This window comes from Glycine soja, chromosome 8, assembly GCF_004193775.1.
Source record: "Glycine soja cultivar W05 chromosome 8, ASM419377v2, whole genome shotgun sequence".
Taxonomy (NCBI): domain Eukaryota; kingdom Viridiplantae; phylum Streptophyta; class Magnoliopsida; order Fabales; family Fabaceae; genus Glycine; species Glycine soja.
The window spans coordinates 12,118,500-12,141,156 of record NC_041009.1 but is presented as its reverse complement, the minus strand read 5'-3'; the positions used below and the strand labels follow the sequence as shown (position 1 = coordinate 12,141,156).

Here is a 22,657-nt window from a genome sequence, read left to right as displayed (position 1 = left end):
TTTTGAATTGTGTTGGAAGGGCTTACAGGCACAAATGCTTCTTTTTATTGAGGAAAATTACTATTTCCGCTTCCCTTCTTTATTAAGACACTCCCCTTTGTTTTTTCTTTTCCAAAAATACCCAAGTAAATACAGTTTTCCTTTTTTTAAGAGCCAACAGAAAATCACATCTGAAGAAAGCTTGGTTTGGTTTTTCAATCCTTCTCCACATAAACATTCCGTATGATTACAGGAGATCAAAAGCGTTAAAGGCTTGGGAATAAAATATACGTAATGTTGGTTTATGAAATCATGGTAGTGCAACATTTTGAAGAGCAATAATGCTGTAAGGAACCATCAACAATCACAAGAAAATTCTGATTCACCACCGTCCAGGAACCAGTATCCGTTACAGCTTCTACTCAAAGTCTTGCACATTTACCCATCAACAATCATTTCCTTCTTCTTCTCAGCCATTCAAACACCTCTTCCGCAGTTCCGTATACTTCTACTTCTTCCTTTTTCTTCTCTTCTTTGTGCTGATACCGTTTTATTTGATTATAGCTTTTCTTGTGCCTAATACACATTTTCCCATAAAAATAACCATTCTGATATGATACCATTTTATTTGATTATAGGTTTTCTTGCCCCTAATGCACATTCTCATATAAATAATCTTTCTCATAGGTTCTATATATATATTATACCGATATGCAACTTTTATAATTATTATATTATTTTTATAATTTGATATAAAATATGATTTTTATTAATTTAATCGTTAAATTATATTTATGTGTTATTAAGATTATTTATGTTAAATTTTATCAAAATTAAATAACGATAAAAATAATAATTAAATGATTCATATTTTAAAATATTTATATTAAGTTAATTTTAATTTATTTAAAAGAAAACAAATCATTTAAGTTAATATGAAATTTTACATATAAACTATGTAAAAAGAATTTTAAATTTAATAATAAATTAGAAAATTATATTAAGATTATCAAAATTATATGAATGGAATTTAATTTTTCCATATATATATATTTTACAAGTTGAACGTCTTGTTATCTTTTCAAATTCAACTTCCAATAACCTAAGTCACTCCTCCGTCTCACTTAAAAGTAATTACGACAGTCACACGTAAATCCCGCTTATACTTCCCTCCTATCCCAGTTTGAAATATTTTTCTTTTTACTTAGAAGAGAAATAGATAAAAGAAAAAAAAATTAAAATTAAAATAAAAGATAAAATGTGTAAATCCCACGAAATACAGGACAAAATTTCTTTCCTATATTATTTCTCTATAAATAGAACACAGCATTTCTTCCTCTTTCCTGCCAAAAATGGCGCGAAAACACAACAAGAAGCCTGCGGTTCCCGGCGTGCTATGGCGCATGTTCGGCGCCCGAGCGCGAACCCTCTCCAGCACCATCATTTCCTTGCTCCCTCCGCCGTCTCCGCCGGCGCTTTGCCACTGCCGCGGCCGCGGTTGCCTCGGCTGCGCCGTCGACGCGGAGAAGTTTCTTCTCCGCCCCGAGGATCCCTCGGACTACCGCGAACTGCTCTCGAAATGCTTCGTCGCCGTTCCAAGAAACGCGCCTTCGCCGCTCCCGTTCTTCTCTCCGCCCTCCTCCCGCTTGTCCCAATATATGGTACTCCCTCCAGTCTCAATTTCCTATGCTTTGTGAAATATGTCTTTTTTTCTTCTTATAATAAAAAGTGCTGTTTTTTTTTTTAATTTTGGGCGTTTGACATGATGAGTCTTTTATAGGTTAAGAAGTGTTTTGGTTTTTTTTTTTTTATGCATTTTTTAGACTTTATAGGTTGTGAAAGAAGATAAGAAGATTGCGTAGTTTTCTAATAAATGTTTTAAAATCATACCTAAAATGATTTTCTAATTGGTTGTAACAGGATACATATCTTTGCAATGGCATTGCATGGAGATTAAATTCTTTTTTGTATTCTTGTGTTTTTTGACATTAAGTAATAATGTCATGAGTTTGTGTTCCAAAAAGTGTAAACCTTCTTTTTAGTTCTCACTTTAAAAAGAATCATTCACTTTCGTAGAAAAGGAAGTGAAAAAAAGACTAACATGAATGGTGTTCTCTAAATCAGGAACTAAAGTGAAGTGCTAGTAAAGTAAGTGCTAAAATGATTGATGCATACAATATCAGGGAGTAAAGTGAGGATTTATGATGAGATCCTTGAGTCCAATAATTCCAGGGATAAGGAAATATTACAGTTTCAGCAGGTGAACTGTGAAACTAAGGGGTTAAAAGTATATTCTAGAAGGGAAAAAGGGTGGCCATGATGGTTGAGGGAGAGAGGAATCTGTCAGAGAGGGAGAGGAGGAGTAGAGAGAGAGAGAGGGTGGAGAGGAAATTAGTAATTGAGAATTCGGCTTAGGCTTGGGCAAGGAAACAGAGGGTTCCTTGATTGTTTTCTGCTAATTTCCTTTTAGGTTTCTGATACTGAGATTAATACACTGTTTTTCTCTTCATTCTGAATATTGTAGATTATTGTTATTACTGCTTGATTGCTGTTTCTATAAGTTTACTTGTTTGGCTTTTGGATAGAATCCTTGAGATAATGGTTTCCGAATGCTGATTTTGACTTTCAGATTGTACGGAGGACCATTGAACCGATGCTGCTGCTTCGAAATGAATCTTCCAATGTGTTGTGTTCTGGTTATGATCCGGTGACAAATTTCTTCCTTTCTTGTTTAGTGCTGTACAATTTTGTAGGTTATCTGTGTCATTTTTACTCTCCGGCGTTATTCTTTTTTGTTGTTTCTGTTGCTGCTTTTCCATTATGAGGGTATTCTTAATGTTGGATTAGATGTTTCAAGGAGTTACAATGAAATAGAGTTCATTAGGTACTACATAAAATAATTTGCTATGTTAATTAAGTGCTGTTGATCCTGAAATCCTCAACTATGGTTATGCACTGTGATTTGAATGGCTTTTGTGCTATTGCATGCCTCAACACTGCATAGTTCTGGATGGTGTTAGCACATTTCTCTTATCTGATTTTAGTTAACTGTTGAGTGTTGACATAATATAAACTGGCAAATGGAGGATTCATTGTGATCCAAGAAATAATGTTAGGGTTATAATTGTTCTGAAGACTAATATGATTTATTTCTTCCTTTATTTTTAGAGGGTGGTTACTGGTTAGGCAGGCATCTAGTCTGTATATATGTATGAGTGTATATGTCTTGTATAATTATTTAGTTCATATGCAGAGTAAATGTTCAAGCCCTATTGTGGAGCTTTTATCCTGCGCATCTTGGTGTCTTCTGTTAAGCAGGGTATGTGATGACATCAAGATTTTTAGGATGATATTTATTTAGATGAAGCTAGTTTTTAATTCTCTATTCTTTTTCTTATTAAAACTAGGTAAAAACTTTCATCCATGCAGGTTGGAGATTATTTTATGTTTTACCTACTAAGGAATACATATGTATTCTTGCCAGCTCCCCATGGAAAACACCACCAGGTGGGAGGTCCTCCAATCAACGATCTATGCTTTAAAATGCTCAAGGGCTCATCCAAGTTTTGCTATCAGAATAATGGTAATAAGAAATGTCTGTCTATCACACTATGATCTCATTGAAACATATTAAATGTAACAAAGAATTTCTGTGAAGATGGTTTTTTTTTATTGCTATAAAATCATGTTTAAATCCATCTTGTTTTATAAAAAATGGAATGTTTTTTTATTCATTTAGACTTCTAATCCTATGTTCAATTTGCTATAATGCCAGACTGTTGATTAATACTATAATCTTAAAATTACTTGTCTTGTCATTAAAATTCTTAGAATGAATGTAAATTGCTACATCTGAGAATTTGATAACCATTGCCATATCTGCTGTATATCAGTGATTGGACAAACTCATGAAGCAATGAACTGTCTACTATTATTGTCTTATTGAACCAATTTATTGTTATTGCTATCTCATGTCTTCTTTCCTGACAACTTATTTCTGTGATGAGTTTAGAGAAACATGACATATTGGGAATATCCTTTTCCCTCTTGACTATTAGTGAGATGTTGCAATAGTGGGTTTAATTTGCAACAGGTGAACAAAAGAGAAAAAGAGTTGATGCTGATGACCTACCAGTGAAGAAACAAAAGTGCCATAATTCTTACAGTACCATTGGTCCTCTGGGTTTTTCAATTAACTGTGACTTAACCAGTAAGTATTCAATGCAACTGATCAGGCATCATGGGACCAGGAATTATGATGTCAGTGTCTCTGAAGTTCCTAAGTCGACTAGAACTGGAACTGTTTTAAGGAAGTTGGAGTCAGAAGGGAAACAAGGCTCAAATTGTATTACACCTAGGCTTGGAAAACGTTCTAGGCCATTTAAATGGCAGCGGCGTAGTTGCAAAATGCAAAAGCAATTAAACCTTGAAGAAAATAGTCTAAATACACATTGCAATGTACTTCCTACAAATACAGATTGCATGCGTGCTACTTCTCTGCCCAACACCACAAGCTTAAGCTATCATGCAAAGGTGATCAATTGTTTCTATGAACTATTGTAGAATGCCACTTTCTTTTGTCCTGAAATTTTGGTCGGCATTAGATTCATTTCTTTGTCAAGCTTGTATTCTTCAAATGCTCCACAAATTTGTAGTTTGCGTCAATCCAAAATACTGATAATGTTTGGTGCGATGGCCTTTATAATTGTACTGATTCATAGGTATGAAGGAAATCCTTAATCTGTTTTACTTTTGGATTTAGTGGAAGATTATTAATTGTTGGCTCTTTGTAATCATACAAAATTTCAAGTAACAGTAAAGTAATATACAATGGACAAATAGAATAAATTAAACTTCTAGAGACATCTGATTGTAATTTTATATTTTAGGTTAAGATGTTCCACATTGGCTAGGAATGGGTAGAATACTCATTCTGAGACTTGGCAAACCCTCCTTCATTGAGCTAACTTTTGTGGTTGAGTTAGGCTCAATCCATTTCTAATAATAGGAAATACCATCTAATCTATTTCCATTATATTTGATAATTTTTTACCTTTGTTCTTTTCTGTTGATGGAGTTGTGATATTTTTATGACATGCTAGAATAGTTCAGACTGTCTGCTTCCAATAATCATTTATAACCATAAGTGGAGTTTGATATTGAAAACAGTAATTCTCAATAGCCCAGAATTTAGCTTGTAGCAATTTGTACTGTGGTTGTGATACGAATTCGTACCAATGAAAGCACCAAATGATACAATTCGTATCAATGGTGCCTGCAAAACAGAGGTGAGGAGCAGAAATAGAAATAGAGAGAGGAAGAAGAAGAGAATTGATACTGAGAGTCAACACTGTCCCAAGCAAGAGAGAGAAACTCTCTGCCCCAATATTCTAGTATGATCCTCTTCGATGATTCCACAATCAGTACAGCACTTTCTTTTATAACGGAATAAACTCACGCATTCCACATCTAACAGCCAGGCTAATTCCCTTCCTACCCTTCCTATCACTAGTGAGAATACAAGCTATTCACTTATTGGTTTTGGGCCTGTGCTGATACACCCTGAAGGGTTTATCCCACTTAGTAGCCTGGTTCCTATCAGGTTGAAGGTAAATGCTCAAAGTAACCTACTAATCACAATGATCAACATGCAATAAATGCCTAGAAAGCCAGCATTATGCCATTATCTACAATAGGCACAAGCAAGTGCTTCACATTTGGTACTTTTTCTTTATAAAAGAGAAGTTCATCAAGATAGAAGGGAATATGAAATTGGAGCATAATGATCTGTGTAACATTACAAAGTAACATTTGAAAAGGGAAAAGTAAATTGCTTCAGTCAAAAGATCTACTCCTTTTGCAAGCATGTCCCAGAAACACCCTTTAAAATCCCATTAGCAAAAGCTCCAAAGAAGCATGGAAAACTAGCCTGTCTTATAAAAGCTGTTGATGGAGTTTAGTTAACTATCATTTCAGATTCTAGTTTCTCTACAGTATATATATATATATATATATATATATATATATATATTATGGTGTGGCAATATTTTTTTTTTGGAAGGCGAAATATATATTATATTATTGATTTAGATAAAACAGTACAAGTGGTACTGAACAAAGAAAATACAAAGCACCTCTGGTGCTGCCTCCCAAAATAACCCAAACTAACCCATCAAGAGAACATCACCACATAGGTTAACCAAAGGACTCCGATATATTAGAGGACCAATGGTTGAAACTACTGTTGAAACCTTTCTCTCTAGCTTTTATCCAAGACCAAGCTGTAAACATAGCCTCCTCCATGACTTTAGAGTAATCAAAAGGTTTTCCTTGAAAGATCAAGATATTCCTATGGTGCCATATGGTACTAGTTAGAGCCACCCACCACCCACACCATCTGCTTTGATTTATATTAACACCAAATCCTTCACAAAATTGAGCTAAATGGCTTGCTGGGGAAGCTGGAAGAGGTCCTACAGCCCTGACCCACCCCATGGATTCCCACCACAGGGGCATAATCCTTTTACAATTAAAAAAGAGGTGACCCACTTCCTCCTGCTCTTGACCACAGAGAGGGCACCCTTCATCTTGGAGAAGCACATTTCTTCTTAGCAAATTACCCTTAGTGGGTAACCTGTCCTTAAGAAGTCTCCAAATGAAGACTGCTGCTCTTGGAGGAACTTTCAACTTCCAAATTAATTTGAAGATGCTGACATCCGAACCTGAGGCATTGTTGTTCAGCATTAATCTATAAGCTGACTTGGTGGAGTACACACCACTAGATTCAGCTTTCCACCTCATAGTGTCCTGCAAGTATCTCTGGATAGGAATAGAATTAATCTCCTCCATAAAGTTGACTGCCAAATCATTTTCATGGTCAAATAAATTCCTCCTCCATTTAAAATCCCATCTCCAACTATCTTCATAGAAGGTCCCCATTTTTGAAATGATACTATGCTGCTGTCTGCTAATCATATAGAGTGAATTATACTTCTGCTGCAGATTGAATTCTTCCCCTAACCAGCTGTCTGTCCAGAATTGTATTCTATCACCCCCACCAACACTCCATGCCATGTTTTGATGAAAAATGCTGTGCTCAGGCTGGTGATAAATCTTCCTCAGGTCCCTCCACCAATATGAGCTTCCCCTCTTATCTCTGCCCCTCTGGAACTGATTCCAACCTCCATATTTGGAATTTATGATTCTAACCCATAACTGCTGCTGATCAGTAGCTAATGCCCAAATCCATTTGCCCAACAAAGCTTCATTGAATTTAGGAATATCTTTAATCCCTAAACCTCCTTCCTCCCTAGGTAGACAAACAACCTCCCATTTTACCCAAGGAATTTTCTTGTAGTCCTTATCTCCCCCCCACAAAAAATTTCTCTGCAGTGCTACCAATCTATGAACTACCTTTTGGGGGATCTTGAAGAAGGATAGAAGATATATTGGTAGAGCATTAAGGACCGAATTGATTAGGGTCACCCTTCCTGCCATGGATAAATTTTTCTGCGCCCATTTAGATAATGTGGATTCACATTTAGTGATCAAAGGCTCCCACACAACCCTGCTTGAGGGTTTAGCTCCAACAGGAATACCTAAATAACAGAAGGGGATTTCCAATTGTCTACAATTCAGGGTTTGAGCAGCCTGACTTATCCAATTGACCCTACCTCCTATAATCCCAAACTGACTTTTAGCATAGTTAATCTTCAGACCTGAAGCCAATTCAAAACCTCTGAGCATAGCTTTCAAAACTAAGACATTCTCCCAAACAGCTTCACCCACAAAGACTGTGTCATCTGCATATTGTAAAATATTAGTGGGTTCCTTTGTCTTCCCAACCATGTAACTTCTGTATAAGTTTTTCTGAATTGCTTCCCTCATCAATCCTGTGATGCCTTCTCCAACTATATTGAAAAGTAAGGGGGCTAAAGGATCCCCTTGCCTCAAGCCTAATATGTTAATGAAGAAGTGAGAGTTGAGATGTTGATGGTAGATTATGATTGCATTACCCAAAATATTAATGCTGAAGTGCAAGAGGACAGTGGGATTCGTCTTAATCTTCAGCAACAGTAATTTACCATGTCAATTTTGGTTTGGTGATCTTCCAATACGATTGTTTATTTTTTATTCACATGCTGTTTATATGTTGTTTAGCTGCAGATGCCGTGGCAATGTTCTTGCTGTTTAATCCTGCAATCTCTTCCAGCTGTTCCTAAGAGGACTGACATCAAAAGGCAATCTATTTTCTATAACCTGGAGTCTTCTCATGCAGTTTTTCCGAAGAAACGTATCCACCAATGAATTTTGAACCTGCATGTTGTACATGTCCCTTCTTGAAATAGGATTTTTTGGTTCACTGATACTTTATATGGAATTGCCCCTATGTTTACAGGCTCCAAACGTGAATTGTTTTATGAATTTTTTCATAATCACTTGCCCTTCAAGTTCCTGAGACATTTTTTTGCCTAGTGTTATAATGTTGCGTTGCTTCCTCTTCTAAATTAAAGTATTATACTTTTCCTTCACAAATTATCTTCAGATATTTTATATTCCTTAAAGCCAAATTTGGCTTATTCAAAGCATCTCATTGACGATATTTTTGGCTTCTCAAATGCCCAGATAATACCTTGTTTGCACCGCAATGGCTCATGTCTCATTGACTCTGGATGCCTGTAAGTTCAGGCAGGCCCTTTTAATTACAATACATTCTTAAATTTGAATGTTATTACATTTTTAAATTTAATTATTAATCAATGATAAGAACCCAACTTCATGTCCTGTATTTTGTGCTCATAATATATTTGAAGTTTATTTTATTTTGCTATCCATCTATCTTTTTGCTTTGGAACTTGAATTTCATGATACTGCAGGCCTGATTTAAAACCATTCTTACAATTGTATAGAAGATGCTTTGATTTCAAGTTTCTACTTTTTGCCTGATAATTTTCTATAAAAAGGGGTCTTCGAATGTAAGTGTTGTAGTGTGTAATTGTGATTAGACTTCCCTAATTTCCCTCTTACTGTTATTATGTACAGATTTGTAGCTTAATATCTCTAGGTTAGTATTTTTTTCCAATTATTTCACATGCCTATTGTTGGAAAGCTGTCTTAATTGAGGTTTCCCCTACGAAGTCTAATGCTATGAAGGGTTGACTAGAAAAGCTAAGTGAAGCATCGTAGTGTACAGCCATCGGGATTTCGTCTCTAAGGAGATTCAGATCCAACATCAATTAGAGATAAAGCCTAAGTTGTATATATAAATCTTGGCAATCCTCACCTTACAAGTTAGTTTTGTGGGGTTGAGTTTGGCCTTAAGCCCAAATCCTAAGACCCATATACTATCTTGACACTATCTTTAGCCGATATAGAACTTGGGTTTCCTAATACATCCTCTTACGCCAAACACTATCGGGCCTGGTGTATGGATGATATGTGGGTCATCCTTTAATGGATCTAGAATAGACTTTGATATCATCTTAGAATTTGGATTATGGGTCTAACTCAACCCTATAACATTGACTTATAAGGTGAGGGTTGTTTGTTTTCCCTCACTTATATATTCTATTTTTGTACTATCTCTAACTGATGTGAGACTTGAATTTTTTTAAATAATAGAAAATAAAAAAACAAAACTCACTGTTATATACATCAATCACTAAGCAAATACAAGTAAATTATGCTACTAGTATAATAAACCATCCAAATTCAAATATTTCAATTTTAAAATTACAAAAAAATAACTCAACCTGGCAGGTCAACCCAACCTGTTGTTGACCTGCTGAGTTGGTAGGTTGCATTGGGTGGTAGGTTCAATCATGCAACCCAATCTAACCCATTTAGGTGGGTTAAATGAGTTCATCCATTGGGTTCAACTTGTTTTGACATCCCTATTGTCAAGTGCAAGTCAGACAAACACTCTGGATAAATTTGAAGTGCAACTAGTGGCTAAGGGATACACTTGGCTTGGATATATGGCATTTATGAGTTCTTGAATGGAGACTCCACCAAGATTTGGCCCTATCAGACATCAGTGAAAGAAAAAATTTATGCTAGTTAAGGAAAGCTTTATACCAATTAAAGAAATCACCCCACGCTTGGTTTGGGAGATCATATCCTCTTCTTCATACATTAACAAGGAGGTAAACCATTCTACTTGTATATGTTGATGCTATCATTATTATAGGGGATGAGCCAATTGAGAAACAACTACTCAAGGAAAAAATTGTTAGTTTGAAATGAAGGCCCCTGGGAAACTTAGATTTTCCTTGGAATTGTGGTGGCCTACTCAAAGCACGGTATTTTATCTCTGAAAGGAAATACACACTTGATCTTCTTGAGGAGATTGGAAACTAATTTCAATGTAAACTTACAAGTGTTCCCATCAGGCTGAATCATAAGATAAGCCTTTTATATGCTTTAGAAGTCAAAGTCAACGAGGAAAGCTCTAATTTCTTGTAAATTGTACTTATTTTAATTTTAATACTTATTTGCAGGTATCACTCCCTTGTTAAGTGGTTTAAGCATCTCATTCGTAGGACACGCTATTGCCAGCATACAAAGCTCTTGAATAAGCATTGTGTTGTTTCATCATTTGATTTGGATAAAAATACAATCGGAAGTTCTAAATACCATGCAGATACTGTGGAAACAATAGATTCACCATCTGAGGCATTTAAGTCATACTGTTCAAAAAGTCAAGTTGTATCTTTTATATGGGCTGTTTCTAGGAGTTTACTTCCTTCTGAATTATTAGGTACTCCTCCTACTTGGAGAATAATGAGGAGAAATATTTCCAAGTTCATACACTTACGGAGATTTGAGAAATTCCCTTTAAAGCTATGTATGCACAAACTTAAAATATCATCATTTCCTTTCTTATCAAATAAATATTTCTTAAATAGTCAAAATGCTTCTGTTCTAAAGTATATAGAAGGGAAAAATAAATTATTTCATCAGGAATTCAAGAATTGGAATGATGCAGTCCATGGTGTCAAACACAAGCTTCTGGAGAAGTGGATCTTCTGGTATTTCTCTTTTCTGGTTGTACCTTTGGTGCAATCAAACTTCTATGTTACTGAAAGTGAGCAAGGGAAACAAGATATTTACTATTATCCAAAACCAGTTTGGGAAAAGTTGGCTGCTAGCACTGTTGCTTGCTTTAAAGACTGGAGATACAGTTGCCTGGATGATGTGGCTGTACGTAATATTCTTAGAGGTAGAAAATTTGGGTTTTCAAAACTTAGACTTCAACCAAAAGAAAATGGAGTAAGGATGGTGGCCAATCTGAAAGGTTCTTCAAAAATGCCACTGCTTATGTCCACTATGGGAGTTCGAAATTGGAAAACAAAGGGGAAGGTAAAAAACCATTCCAAGTATAAACATTATCCGTCTGTCAATTCTGTTCTCCGTGATGCCCATACTATACTAAAAGGAATTCGGTTCAAGGAGCCCAACAAACTAGGATCTTCAGTGTTTGACTACAATGATGTTTACAAAAAATTATGCCCATTTTTGGTTGGCCAGAAGAAGGGATCAGCATCTATGCCTAATTTGTTCATTGTTAAGTCTGATGTGATGAAAGCATTTGATTCTATTAATCAGGACAAGCTTCTTGATATAATGAAAGATTTTCTACTGAAAGATGTGTATTTTCTTAAGCAGTATGATGAAGTTGTTTGCACAAAGAAGTCTCTGTGGGTTCAAAAGCAATTTACGATGCTGGATGAAACAAGAAACAATAGCGATACACAATTCACTTCATTTGCTTCCTTTCATTCCCATCATGGTGTCTTTGTTAACCAGGTATCATTTTTCATAAGAGAGTCATCAGGGTGTGTATACAGTATACTTGCACATTCTGTCACTATCTGGTTCTGTTTCATTTGGGGTAATAACAAGTTTACACATTCAAGCATAAATGCCTTGTACCTTGAATGTGATCTTTCTCTTCCTCCTATATATGATTAATTTACACCATCCTGTGAGTATCAGACAGGTATATTAATTCAATTGTCTTTTACTCCCATATTGTTTGTTCACCCATATTTTAGTTGACAAAGACACTAAAGTTACTCCTATTTTAAACTGAGGTTTTGTTTTAATATAATTATCTTCATACTAGATCCCTTGGTCCAGGCAGTGACTGAGACACAAAAGACAACTTGAACTAGTCGTTCTTCTATATTCAGTTAACATGATTCAATTTGAACTATTTAGTGATACATTAGGAAATTGTATGTTCAATTCATTTTGTTAATGATGGCTAGTGGTCCATTATGCCTTATCTAGGCCTTGTGTGCCACAAGGCCTCCATTTTGCCTAGAACAGTATCAATCAATATTAACTCCATGTTTATAATTTCTATCAACTTTCTAATAAGGCCATCTATGGCTTAAAGCAGGCTCCTTGAGCATGGTTTGATAAACTCAAGTCTACTTTAATATCCCTTGAGTACAAGGGAATTCAATAGGGGGAGGAGTATTGATGTATGGGTTATGTGAGAAGAATAATAGGTCGACAGTTAATAGTTAGTTTCAGGTCAATATGTACACTGCAGATTCAGACTGTAAAGGTGGGGGAATTTGGAATGAATACAGTCAGACATCTTCTCTCTTCTCTCTTCTTTCACTCTTCTTTATTCTTGGTTACTGCTTCTACTCCATGTTTCTTTATTGTCACACACAACATCCCCATTTCTAGTTAATTATAATATTGTTTCCCTTTTTGGTATATTGGGGTCTTTCCTTTGAAAATTTAGGGTTTGGAAAAGGAAAAAGAGAGAATGGCAGTTGGTATTCTGACGTTAATAATACAATTTTACACAAAGATGATAACCTGATACAGTTCTGTTGCTAATTAGGACAGTGCTAGTAGTAGTATCCGTACTTGTCAATAGCATGCTATAGTGAGATGACATTGGGGAGCTGCTCCTAGTCTTTATGGAACTAGCATTGTGGTTTTGAAAAGCTTCTGTTGCAGCTGTGCAATAGCCAGATGATATCACAGCATCTTTCAGGGTGCCATTGCTACTAGGTACCCCTAAATTCCCAAATTTAGCTATATGACAGTACAGTATCACCTTAAGCTTTTTTGGGGTGTAATTTCATAATGCTTCCCTTTCATTGAATCAGAGGTTTCGAATAAAATCCTAATTTTCCGACCCTTAAACAAATTCTCTCATGTAAACCAACTCTTCTCTGGTAACAGTTTCTGGCCAGTGGTGACATTTCTCAGCATTTTCCAGTCTTAACAATTTTTGCCAGCAGTGATGATTTCTGGCAATCCCTTACCTGAGGCGCAGTGGTCATATTCTTTACTTCTGTTATTTGTAGTTTGTGTCCATCCCTGACCTCTGGCCATTTTTTGGTCATCCCTTCTCTTTCTCTAACTACTCTCTTTACCCTTTCCTTTGATCTTGTTCTTTATTCTCTGCCATTATGAATTTATATTATTAATAATGAATACATATTTTCTTTTGTATAATTTATTTTTAGTATATTTGAGCATACATGTATGTTTAGTATATAAATATACATTAACTTGTATCTAAAATTTCATAACAGTGGCCATCTTGCTATTTGGTATCCCATTATAGCTGTTTTGGGGTCAGCTGTTCCATGCTGCTATTCAACATTGTTAACTATGCTAATACTACTAGTGTAGGTCCATCCCTAACACCAATAAGACTAAATGCATTTTTGGTATTGCTTTCTTATTATAGGAACCATTGCTTTTTTTATTTTGTTTATTTATTTATTTTTTTAAAGCAATAACAGGATGCTTCAAATAAAAGCGAGTTTTCTGCAAAATAAGATTCCTATACTATACTTAATTTAAACTTGTATATTATCCCAGGAACGATGGAACACCGTGAAAAAGAAAGCTCTGAATGCAGATCTTATGCAGCATGTGAAGCGCAATGTGTTGCAGTTTAATGGAAAATTTTACTTGCAAGATGTTGGTATTCCCCAGGGAGGGGTTTTGTCATCCTTGCTTTGCTCCATGTATTATGGACATTTGGAGAGACATGTAATATTTCCGTTTCTTGAAAAGACTCTTGAATGTGGCAGTTGCACGGAGAATAATGCTGGGCAAACCAATTATGATGATAAAGTCTCATCTTACATGCTAATGCGATTTATTGATGATTTCCTTTTTATATCAACCTCAAAGAAGCAAGCAGCTAGCTTTTTCTCCAGGCTAGAAAGAGGTTTTCGTGGTTACAACTGCCACATGAATAAGAAAAAGTTTGGTGCAAACTTTGATGTAGAACATATATCAGACTGCCCATTGAACAGGGTTTATGTGGGGGAAGATGGTGCTACTTCATTTCTTCAATGGAGTGGTCTTCTTATCAATTGTTCCACTATGGAAATTCAGGCTGACTACACTAAGTTAATCTTCATTCAAAGCTTTTTGATTCAACTTATTGTCATAATTAAAAGCTTTTTGATTCAACTTATTGTCATAATTAGCATTTTTGATAATACAAGTTTGCTTCTGTATTTATTGATCATTGATGTTCGAGTGTAGCAAATAATTATATAGGTTTTTTTATTTGGTAATTGGTGTTTAGTTGAACAGTTTAGAGGTTAAGGGGGTTAGTGGTTTGAGTGACTTGGTACTGTGAATGAAGATTAGTCTCACTGAAAGGGGGTTAGTGATTTGTGGTTTGAGTTACCCTGTACAATCAAGAAAAAAAACAGAAAACATTTCAATGTTAAATTATAGTGGAATATCCTCCTGTGAAATTTAAACAAAAGAAACATAAAAGTTGACTCCAAAATAGCTCTCCATTCCATCTGTTGTTTTTTACCAAGTTAGTAAAATAAGTTTGTTAGCATAATATGCTTGTTTGTCTTAGTTTGGCTCTGGTTAAGAAAAGGTTTCTACGCTAGTTAAACTTGTAGCTTTTAATCATATAGTTCCATATTATGGCTTTTCAGATGTAACGTAAGTGACTTATTTTAGTTAAAATTTCACTGGCAGTGACTTGTGCATGACTGAATTGTAATTGATATTCTGTTGATCTATTCTTATCTGGAGTAGGATCTTGTGGCAGGGGTTACTTAGATTACTTTGGGATAGGTATAATATGAGAAGTCTACAGATTATATGGTTTGGTGGTTGAGATGTTCATTTTTTATTTTAAGATAAACTGGTCAGACAAATTTCTACTGAAATGTGTCCAGGTGCAGGATGTTTATTAGACTGTTTACCTGTTATCGTAATTGGAACTTCAAATTATTTAATGTCGTCATCTGATTGATGTTGTATGTGTCTGAAAGCTATTTAGTGTTAGGTATTATTTATAATGTGGAACTTTTCCCGTTTCTTTTCTTGGAATAAGTATTTCCATATGCCTAACAGGTACTTGGGTAGCCATTTAAGCTCGACGCTTACTGTTCGCTGGCAAGGTAAACCAGGCATTAATCTCAAGGGGAAGCTGCGTCTCTTTCTAAGACCTAAATGCCACCCTATATTCTTTGATTCAAATATCAATTCAGCAGCTGTTGTGAGATTAAATATTTATCAAATATTTTTGTTATGTGCAATGAAGTTCCATTGTTATATCCGGGATTTATCTTTCATATGCAAACTCCACAAAAGATATTGTTCTAACATCATACAAATTTCTTTGAGGTATGAATGTAATATGATCTTACCGTTGAACTGATATTAAGACTGCCTTTTTCTCATTGTTGATTTGATTGATTTTCCGCATCAAACTAATGCCATGCATAAATTCTCAATCAAATGATTATGTATACCTTTCTGAATAGAATACTCTAATACTAGGAATTATAACCTTTAGTCATTTAAGTTTTCTTTCATGATCAACTGCCAGATACATGTACCAGCTGATAAAGAAACAAATGCACTCCATAAGTCTTAATTCAGAAATTCAGCCGATTCTTGTATTGGAGAAGGAAGAAGTGGAATGGCTTGGACTTCATGCTTTTGTACAAGTACTAAAGAGAAAGCAATCACGACATAAGGAGTTGCTGGCAATTTTGAGGTCAAGGTTGTCATCACATAGAATGTCTGAGAGGGTGTCACTTGAACTGAAATATGCAATTAATACCAAAAATTCCTCTTTGCTATGGGACATCAAGTATTAACTCTTAAAGGTCAGTGTCGATGATTTAAGTAGTTCTTTGTGTTGAAATATTTCATTGGATGTTCTTCTACCTATTGGGTGATAAAGAATCTGGATATATTGGTGAACCCAATGATACTGAATTCATCCAAACCAAAATCCCTGGGCTAGTTTAGATATTCAGGTTAAATCAGGTCTACAAGAGTGTAACCAACCATTGTTAGGTTATAGAGTCGAAGCCGTTGAACTCAACCTGACTTGAACTTTTTTTTTTTCTTTCTTTCTATTCTATCAATTTTATTTTGGATTCTTCAATAAGTAATAATTTTAATTCTTTTAAGTACATATATGTACAATCTGAAATCTCCTCCTTGTTTTTTAATTTTATTTTGATTTTTTAAATACATCCACTAACACTAAAAAATCTATCCTGATCTAAATTTAAATCGGTTGGTTCATGTTAGGTTAGTTAAGTGTTTTTTTTTTTTTTGAGAAATCCTAATGAATTCAACCTGAGCATAGTTAATTGTTTCGAGCATTTTTCCCCTTATCCCATGTACAAGTCTCTACTTCTAGTTCAATCTGTTGCATTGTCTCTCACCCACATGGTGGGGGAGAATGCATTGTTGATTGTTCTACACTTGGCGCCAATATTTAAAATAAATTTGATCACTAATTTTGTTAGCGAAAATTATTGCTAAAACAAGTAACATTGGCTGAAAAAGCTTGTAATATTTATATTCCATGTGATTTTTTTTTCGTGTGTCCTTCCATGCAGGTGAGAGACATCCTACGAACCGATGGCGTGATGAGTTGCATTGAAATGCTTATTTCTTTTAGTTGTTTTCTGATTCAACAACAATGTGATACTGAGTGGTAAAATTGGTTATTATATTTGGCATAATATATTTTGTTTATTTTTGTCTCCTGGCTTTGAATTCGGGAGAAGAGTCCATGTCATGTCTAGTTCAACAATACAAGTTTTTTGATGAGTGATAAGTATTTCTTTCTTATGCAAGTCATTTGATATCAATATTGTCCTTGTGCGAACTGTGAAGTAACAAAACACAATGTGATTCTGCTTAGCATGTCTTAGACATACATCAGTTTCTGTAACGGAAGCAACCTCCTAAATATTACATTTTTTATGATAAAAAAAACACATACAAAACCAATAAAACATTTATTTTCAACAGTTCAACTGTACATTTTTTCAAACTCAAAAATAAAATAACATTGAAAATATAATCTAGTAAGTTAAAATTTAATTGAAGTAATTGAAATATATAGTAAAATTTGAGACTAAAGACTTTAAATGACTTATAACAGCTAGACCGGTAGTGAAGTTGAGATCTTTGTTGTATTTCAAATTTTCAAAATTTGTTCTTAAAACCTCAAAATTTGAATTTCATATGCATGTTGTGAATACTTATTAATAAAACAAATAAACTTGGCCCCAAATAAATTAATCTTTCTCCTTGGTCCTAGTAAAAAATACTTCTGCTCTTCCCTTGCTAAGACTCACGTGTTCTATTTATACCTTAAAATTTATCCGGACAACCAAGTCTGTTTTTTCTTATAGCAAGCAGCATTGCTCATATAGGAATAGGTGAACGTTGGCATTGAGTAATGGAAATCATTTTCATTAAATAAAAACGGAAAAATTCATCATTCTAATGAACTTTTCTTTTCTCCTTTTTCTCAAAAAGTAAAACAACTTTACAATCTATGAAGATGCCAATTGTACAAAATGTCTCTTCAAATCTATGTTAGTCTTCAACGGTGTGAGATTTATTGTCCTTTCAAACGTGATGTAGTTATGCTTTGAGAGGCATCTCCAATGTAGAGTGTAAGATAGCCCTTTGGCACTTCCATAGCTTTTGAAGACACTTGATTTGCAGAAAGTGATACCCTTCTGGATAAACGAAAACCCATTGTTGTATTGTACTATTGTATGTGCTGAAACTAAAGAAGAAAATGGTCTAAAAAGTACTTGAAAGTTCAGGCTTTTTTATAAATTTAAAAGGCTTCAAGATCTGAATGATTTGTGTTGGTTCTAAAATGCTTACAACCATGAATATATATTTGATAAAAAGGATATGTAAGAAGGCTAGCTAGTTGAATTATTGGTGAAGGAGGGGTATGAGATAGGAGTCATGGGACCAACTGAGAAACAAGTGCATATGGTAATGTCTTAAGAGGACTCTCCCATGAATCAATTAACATGTTAAGGTAGTAATGATGCTACACTTATTTCGTGTTGAGGGGATCACAACTTTACTTATGCAAGTTTGTATGATGCTGCTTAAAATTTGACGTACACAAAATATGTGGTTCATTGTGCCTTCGCTGATTTTTTTTTTTCTTTTTCAAATGGGTAAATCTGTCGGTCATCATCTCAGATGGTGGGGTATGCACTCCCATTGAACTTCTTAATCCTTGAAATATATTTCTGAAGACAAATAAATACCTTGTGATCCATTGTCTCTTACTCGACTCCACTGTAGCCACTGCCAAATATCATTCATTTGTGGTATTAGATTACGGAGGCCCTTGGCATCTATATATACAACTTTTCTTGGGTTCTCAAGCAACACAAGTCAACACATTCCTCAAGTATCAGAATTCAGATATTTCTTTCTTATACAAATCATTCAACGTCAGTATGTTATTTGTTGTGTGGAGCAACGAAATCAATGGGTTTTATTAGACGGGCATATCATTTAGTACAACAAAGACACCTTTCCTTAGCCCGACTCTCAACGAAAACACCAATTGTTAGGACTTAAGCACAAAGAGTAGAGTCCAACCCAAAAGACTATTCTATAAGGTGAGAGAATCTCAAGGTTCAAGTATCATATCCAGTAGTTTATTTTACTCAATGTAGAACTCTTAACACAAGTAGTCATGCTAAAGGAGACACTGAGATAGATTAGATGAGGCAAATTTGTACAGAGGACACTTTTGTTGTAAAGATTTTCATTTTTTACTCTTGTATCTCCATTGGAAGTTCAAGCCTGTTGCCGGAATGACAGTGCAACACGAGATTGTTTAAACACTTCTTTTGCTTTTGCCTAATCTTAATGATCGAATTCTAATATATGCAACAGTATCATTGTCAAATTTCAATCGACATATGTCAGGCTATTAGCTTTTAATAGGGATTAAGTGCACTAAATCTTTGGATACCAATTTCAATATCCATCCTTGAGCTGAACAAGGAACCCACAACACATTTGCCCTGGAACAGCTTTATAGCTACTAGTTACTTTATTGTCCTATGATTTAGTACTCCCTTGCATTGTATCCTCACGCCAAAATCATTATCATTTTTCAAGGGTCATCAATTCTTCCATTTAGCGAAACATGCAGCACCAGCACTGGAATTATTAGATTTTTCTTCCGTGGAAAATTGGTCAGACCGCTCGGGCTTATATGGCTTAATAATGCCTAATAAACTGGAATGATAATTTATTATATATATATATATATATATATATATATATATATATATAGAGAGAGAGAGAGAGAGAGAGAGAGAGAGAGAGAGAGAGAGAGAAAGAGAGAGAGAGTGATAATAAGCCAAACCATACGTCAATGGTATAAGAGAAAGATTTTGTTATAGGACTAGACGAGTGTTATTCAAGGGAAAATGTAAACATTGATGCTAAGTCCTTTGTTATTTTGCACCTACCTTGGCACCTCAAAATTTTAATTTCATATGTAAATTTATCAATAAAAGAGTATATTTCAACTTTTTCTCAAATAAATTTTAGCGCATCCTTGTTAGGAATCACGTGTTCTGTTCCTGCTTTTAAATTTATCAGAACAAAGTCTAGTTTTTTCTTACAAGAAATAATGTTGGTCATAGAGGGAGAATAAAACATTGCAACACAAATAAACGGAAAACATAAATGTTGGGAAGCAATTTTAAATTTTTAGGATATTGTTTAGATTAAAAAAAAGATATTATCTTATATTTAGGATACTGTTTAGAATTAAAGATATATTTTCTAAATTAGAAATTTATTTATTCTTTTAAGATTATGATACTAAATCTATATATAGAGAGAGGGGTTCTTAAGATGAGAAGATGGTCACCACCATACATGAGAGAGAGGTTATATTGAGGGAAAATTTATAAGTTTGTGTAACTTATCCTAAAAACTTGTTTGAGAGAGATCGTGGATGTAAGAATGAGAGTTCGAATTACCATAAACAAATTGAAGTTGAAGTTGTGGATGTAGAAGTGAGGACCTAAATCATGTTAAATAAATTTATAATCTTTTTCTATTTCGTTTATGATGTTGTCTTTTGTTCTTAGTTGTGTGATTTTTTAATATTAAAGATATGAGTGTGTTTTTTCCCGAACAATAGAGAAGATGCTTGATATATTGAGATTTTGTCAATCTAGTTGTGGAGAAAGAAAGATGTTTACAAGTTGAGAAGATGCCTATGGTACAAAATGTCACTACTAATCTATGTCAGCCTCCTATAGTGTGGGATTTATTGTCCATTTAAAGAAGAAGTTATATGTTGGAAGACATCTTCGCTACAAGGAATTGTGAGGCCGCCCATGGGATGATCGTATCCGAACTCTTCCTCCACTAGACTCAACAAGTCTTGGAATGAAGGTTGCGACAAGTATGATATAGGGATCACAAACCGCTTCATTCTCTCTCCAACATAGACTGCGATATAGCCCTTTGGCACCTCCCCAGCTTTTGAAGATGCTATGTTTGCAGCAAATGATGGCCTTCTGATACCAGGTAAACGAAAACCCATTGTTGTATTTGTATGTGCTTAGAATTGAGAAGAAAATGGTCTAAAAAATACTTGAAAATGTTCAGGCTTATGTATTTCGAATGCTTCAGGATGCCAATGATTTGTGTTGTTTCTAAAATGCTTGCGACCATGAATATATATAGATAAAAGGATATGTAAGGAGGCTAGCTACTTGAATTATTGTGAAGGAGGGCTATGAGATATGAGTCGGGGGACCAACTGAGAGACAAGGGCATATGGTATGGTAATGTCTTAGAGGAAAGTAACAGGTTACCCTACTTGAAATAAAACACATGTATCTATGTAAAAGAAAATCCAATAGAATGATGTTGACACTTACGTGGGATGGAGGGGATCACAAACTTAATGTATTCAAGTTCACATGATGTTGTTTAAAGTTTGGCAGACAAAAAAAATATGGTTCATAATGCCTCATCATTGTGTGTTCAATATCCGTTTTCTTCTTACCTCCAATTCCAATAGACTCTGATATTAAATGGTGGATGGTAGATAGATGAATAGCATTGTCATTTAAGAATTTGAATATGATCATCCAACGGGCGGTCTCACAATTCAATGCCAGGAGGATGAGTTCCTAAATTCTTGAACAAAGTGTAAATCATGCTAATGGAGACTGAGATAGACCAGATGAGGCAAATATGTACAGAGGGAGCTTTGTAAAGATTTTCCGTTTTGTGATCTCGTGTAACTCCATTGGATATTCAAACCTGTTGCCTGAATGTGAGTGCAACACAAGACATTGTTTAAACACTTTTTTGCTTTTGCCAAATCTCAATGAATTCTAATATATACAACAATATCGTTATCAAATTTCAGTTGAGATATTTCAGGCTATTAGCTTTTACTAGAGAGTAGAGATTAAGTGCACTAGCCAATCTTGTATTTCAATATCCATCCTTGAGCCCAACAAGGAACACATACATTTGTGCTGAAACAGCTTTAACCACTTGTTTCTAGATTTTTTAGTAACATGTGACATATTCAGTTCCTGACATCCCCTGCTTTCAGCATCACAGAATAATTATCTCTAGTTAATTTGGTGCTCTCCTTCAAATGCTATCATCCCTGCAAAAAAATCATTCTTCATTTCTCAGGGCCATCGATTCTTCTATTATCCTAATTAAGCGAAGCACCATCAAATGGACCCTGATATTTATGAAGAAAATAGTTTAACTTAAGAAGTATTTTGGGACTTGGGAGGATAGTTTGTAGCATAAACACTAGTGTAACTGGGAGGTGCCAATTATCTCAGCTGGTAGTTCTATGTTGTTCCCTAAATAAGAATACAACACAAGACTTTGTTTAAACACTTTGCTTTTGCTAAATCGCAATGAATTTAAGATATATAGAAATATCAGTATCAAATTTCAGTTTTAATATAACAGGCTATCAACATAATTGTTAATATGGATCTCTGGCTTCCAAGTCCTGCTGTATAAATATTTTGGGATGATAATATATGATATGATTATTAGTAAGTCATAATTGTTACAGTCCCATACCAGTTGTTTTTCTTTAAGGCAAAATTTTCTGTTTTGTTTGAAGACATTAAACCTTTGCTTTTTGCATTGTAAGGTAATAATTTCATTTATAAGACAAAAGTTATAAAAAGCATTGATTCTTTGATTTCTACAGATATAGGGTTATATATAGATAATAAGCTAAAGTGATACATCAATGGTATAAGAGAAAGCTTATGCTGGAGGAGTAGGCCAGTGTTATTCAAGGGAAAATGCAAACCTTGATGAAAAGTCCATTGTTATTTTG

General features: G+C 34.7%; 2 protein-coding genes across 4 annotated transcripts; one reads left to right on the top strand and one right to left on the bottom strand.

Annotated features, from left to right (window-relative positions):
* Positions 1-1,302: 1,302 nt before the first annotated feature.
* Positions 1,303-17,117, top strand: LOC114422476 (telomerase reverse transcriptase-like). Of its 3 annotated transcripts, none has more exons than XM_028388853.1 (12): positions 1,305-1,640; positions 2,609-2,686; positions 3,233-3,298; positions 3,409-3,562; positions 4,073-4,512; positions 8,146-8,272; positions 8,525-8,657; positions 10,479-11,787; positions 13,840-14,378; positions 15,355-15,627; positions 15,833-16,115; positions 16,863-17,117. In XM_028388853.1, the coding sequence occupies exons 1-11, from the start codon at positions 1,332-1,334 to the stop codon at positions 16,104-16,106; spliced, it is 3,702 nt and encodes a 1,233-aa protein (XP_028244654.1). In that variant the 5' UTR covers positions 1,305-1,331; the 3' UTR covers positions 16,107-16,115; positions 16,863-17,117. The 3 variants fall into 3 exon arrangements, with proteins under 3 accessions (XP_028244655.1, XP_028244654.1, XP_028244653.1); XM_028388852.1 differs by having other exon boundaries at positions 8,140-8,272; XM_028388854.1 differs by lacking the exon at positions 16,863-17,117 and having other exon boundaries at positions 1,303-1,640; positions 8,140-8,272; positions 15,355-15,401; positions 15,833-15,910.
* Positions 17,118-20,478: 3,361 nt separating this feature from the next.
* On the bottom strand, positions 20,479-20,959 carry LOC114424661 (auxin-induced protein 6B-like). The gene has a single exon (XM_028391524.1). It carries the CDS (start codon positions 20,867-20,869, stop codon positions 20,591-20,593), a length of 279 nt encoding a protein of 92 aa, XP_028247325.1. The 5' UTR covers positions 20,870-20,959; the 3' UTR covers positions 20,479-20,590.
* Positions 20,960-22,657: the final 1,698 nt, after the last annotated feature.

Excerpts from the sequence above, each read along its gene's own strand:
- LOC114424661 (XM_028391524.1), bottom strand. The coding sequence starts at position 20,869 with ATGGGTTTTCGTTTACCTGGTATCAGAAGGCCATCATTTGCTGCAAAC.
- LOC114422476 (XM_028388852.1), top strand. The coding sequence starts at position 1,332 with ATGGCGCGAAAACACAACAAGAAGCCTGCGGTTCCCGGCGTGCTATGG. Across the intron at positions 2,687-3,232 it reads TGTGTTCTGGTTATGATCCG|AGTAAATGTTCAAGCCCTAT; the intron begins GTGACAAATTTC and ends GTTCATATGCAG. Across the intron at positions 14,379-15,354 it reads ATTCAGGCTGACTACACTAA|GTACTTGGGTAGCCATTTAA; the intron begins GTTAATCTTCAT and ends TATGCCTAACAG.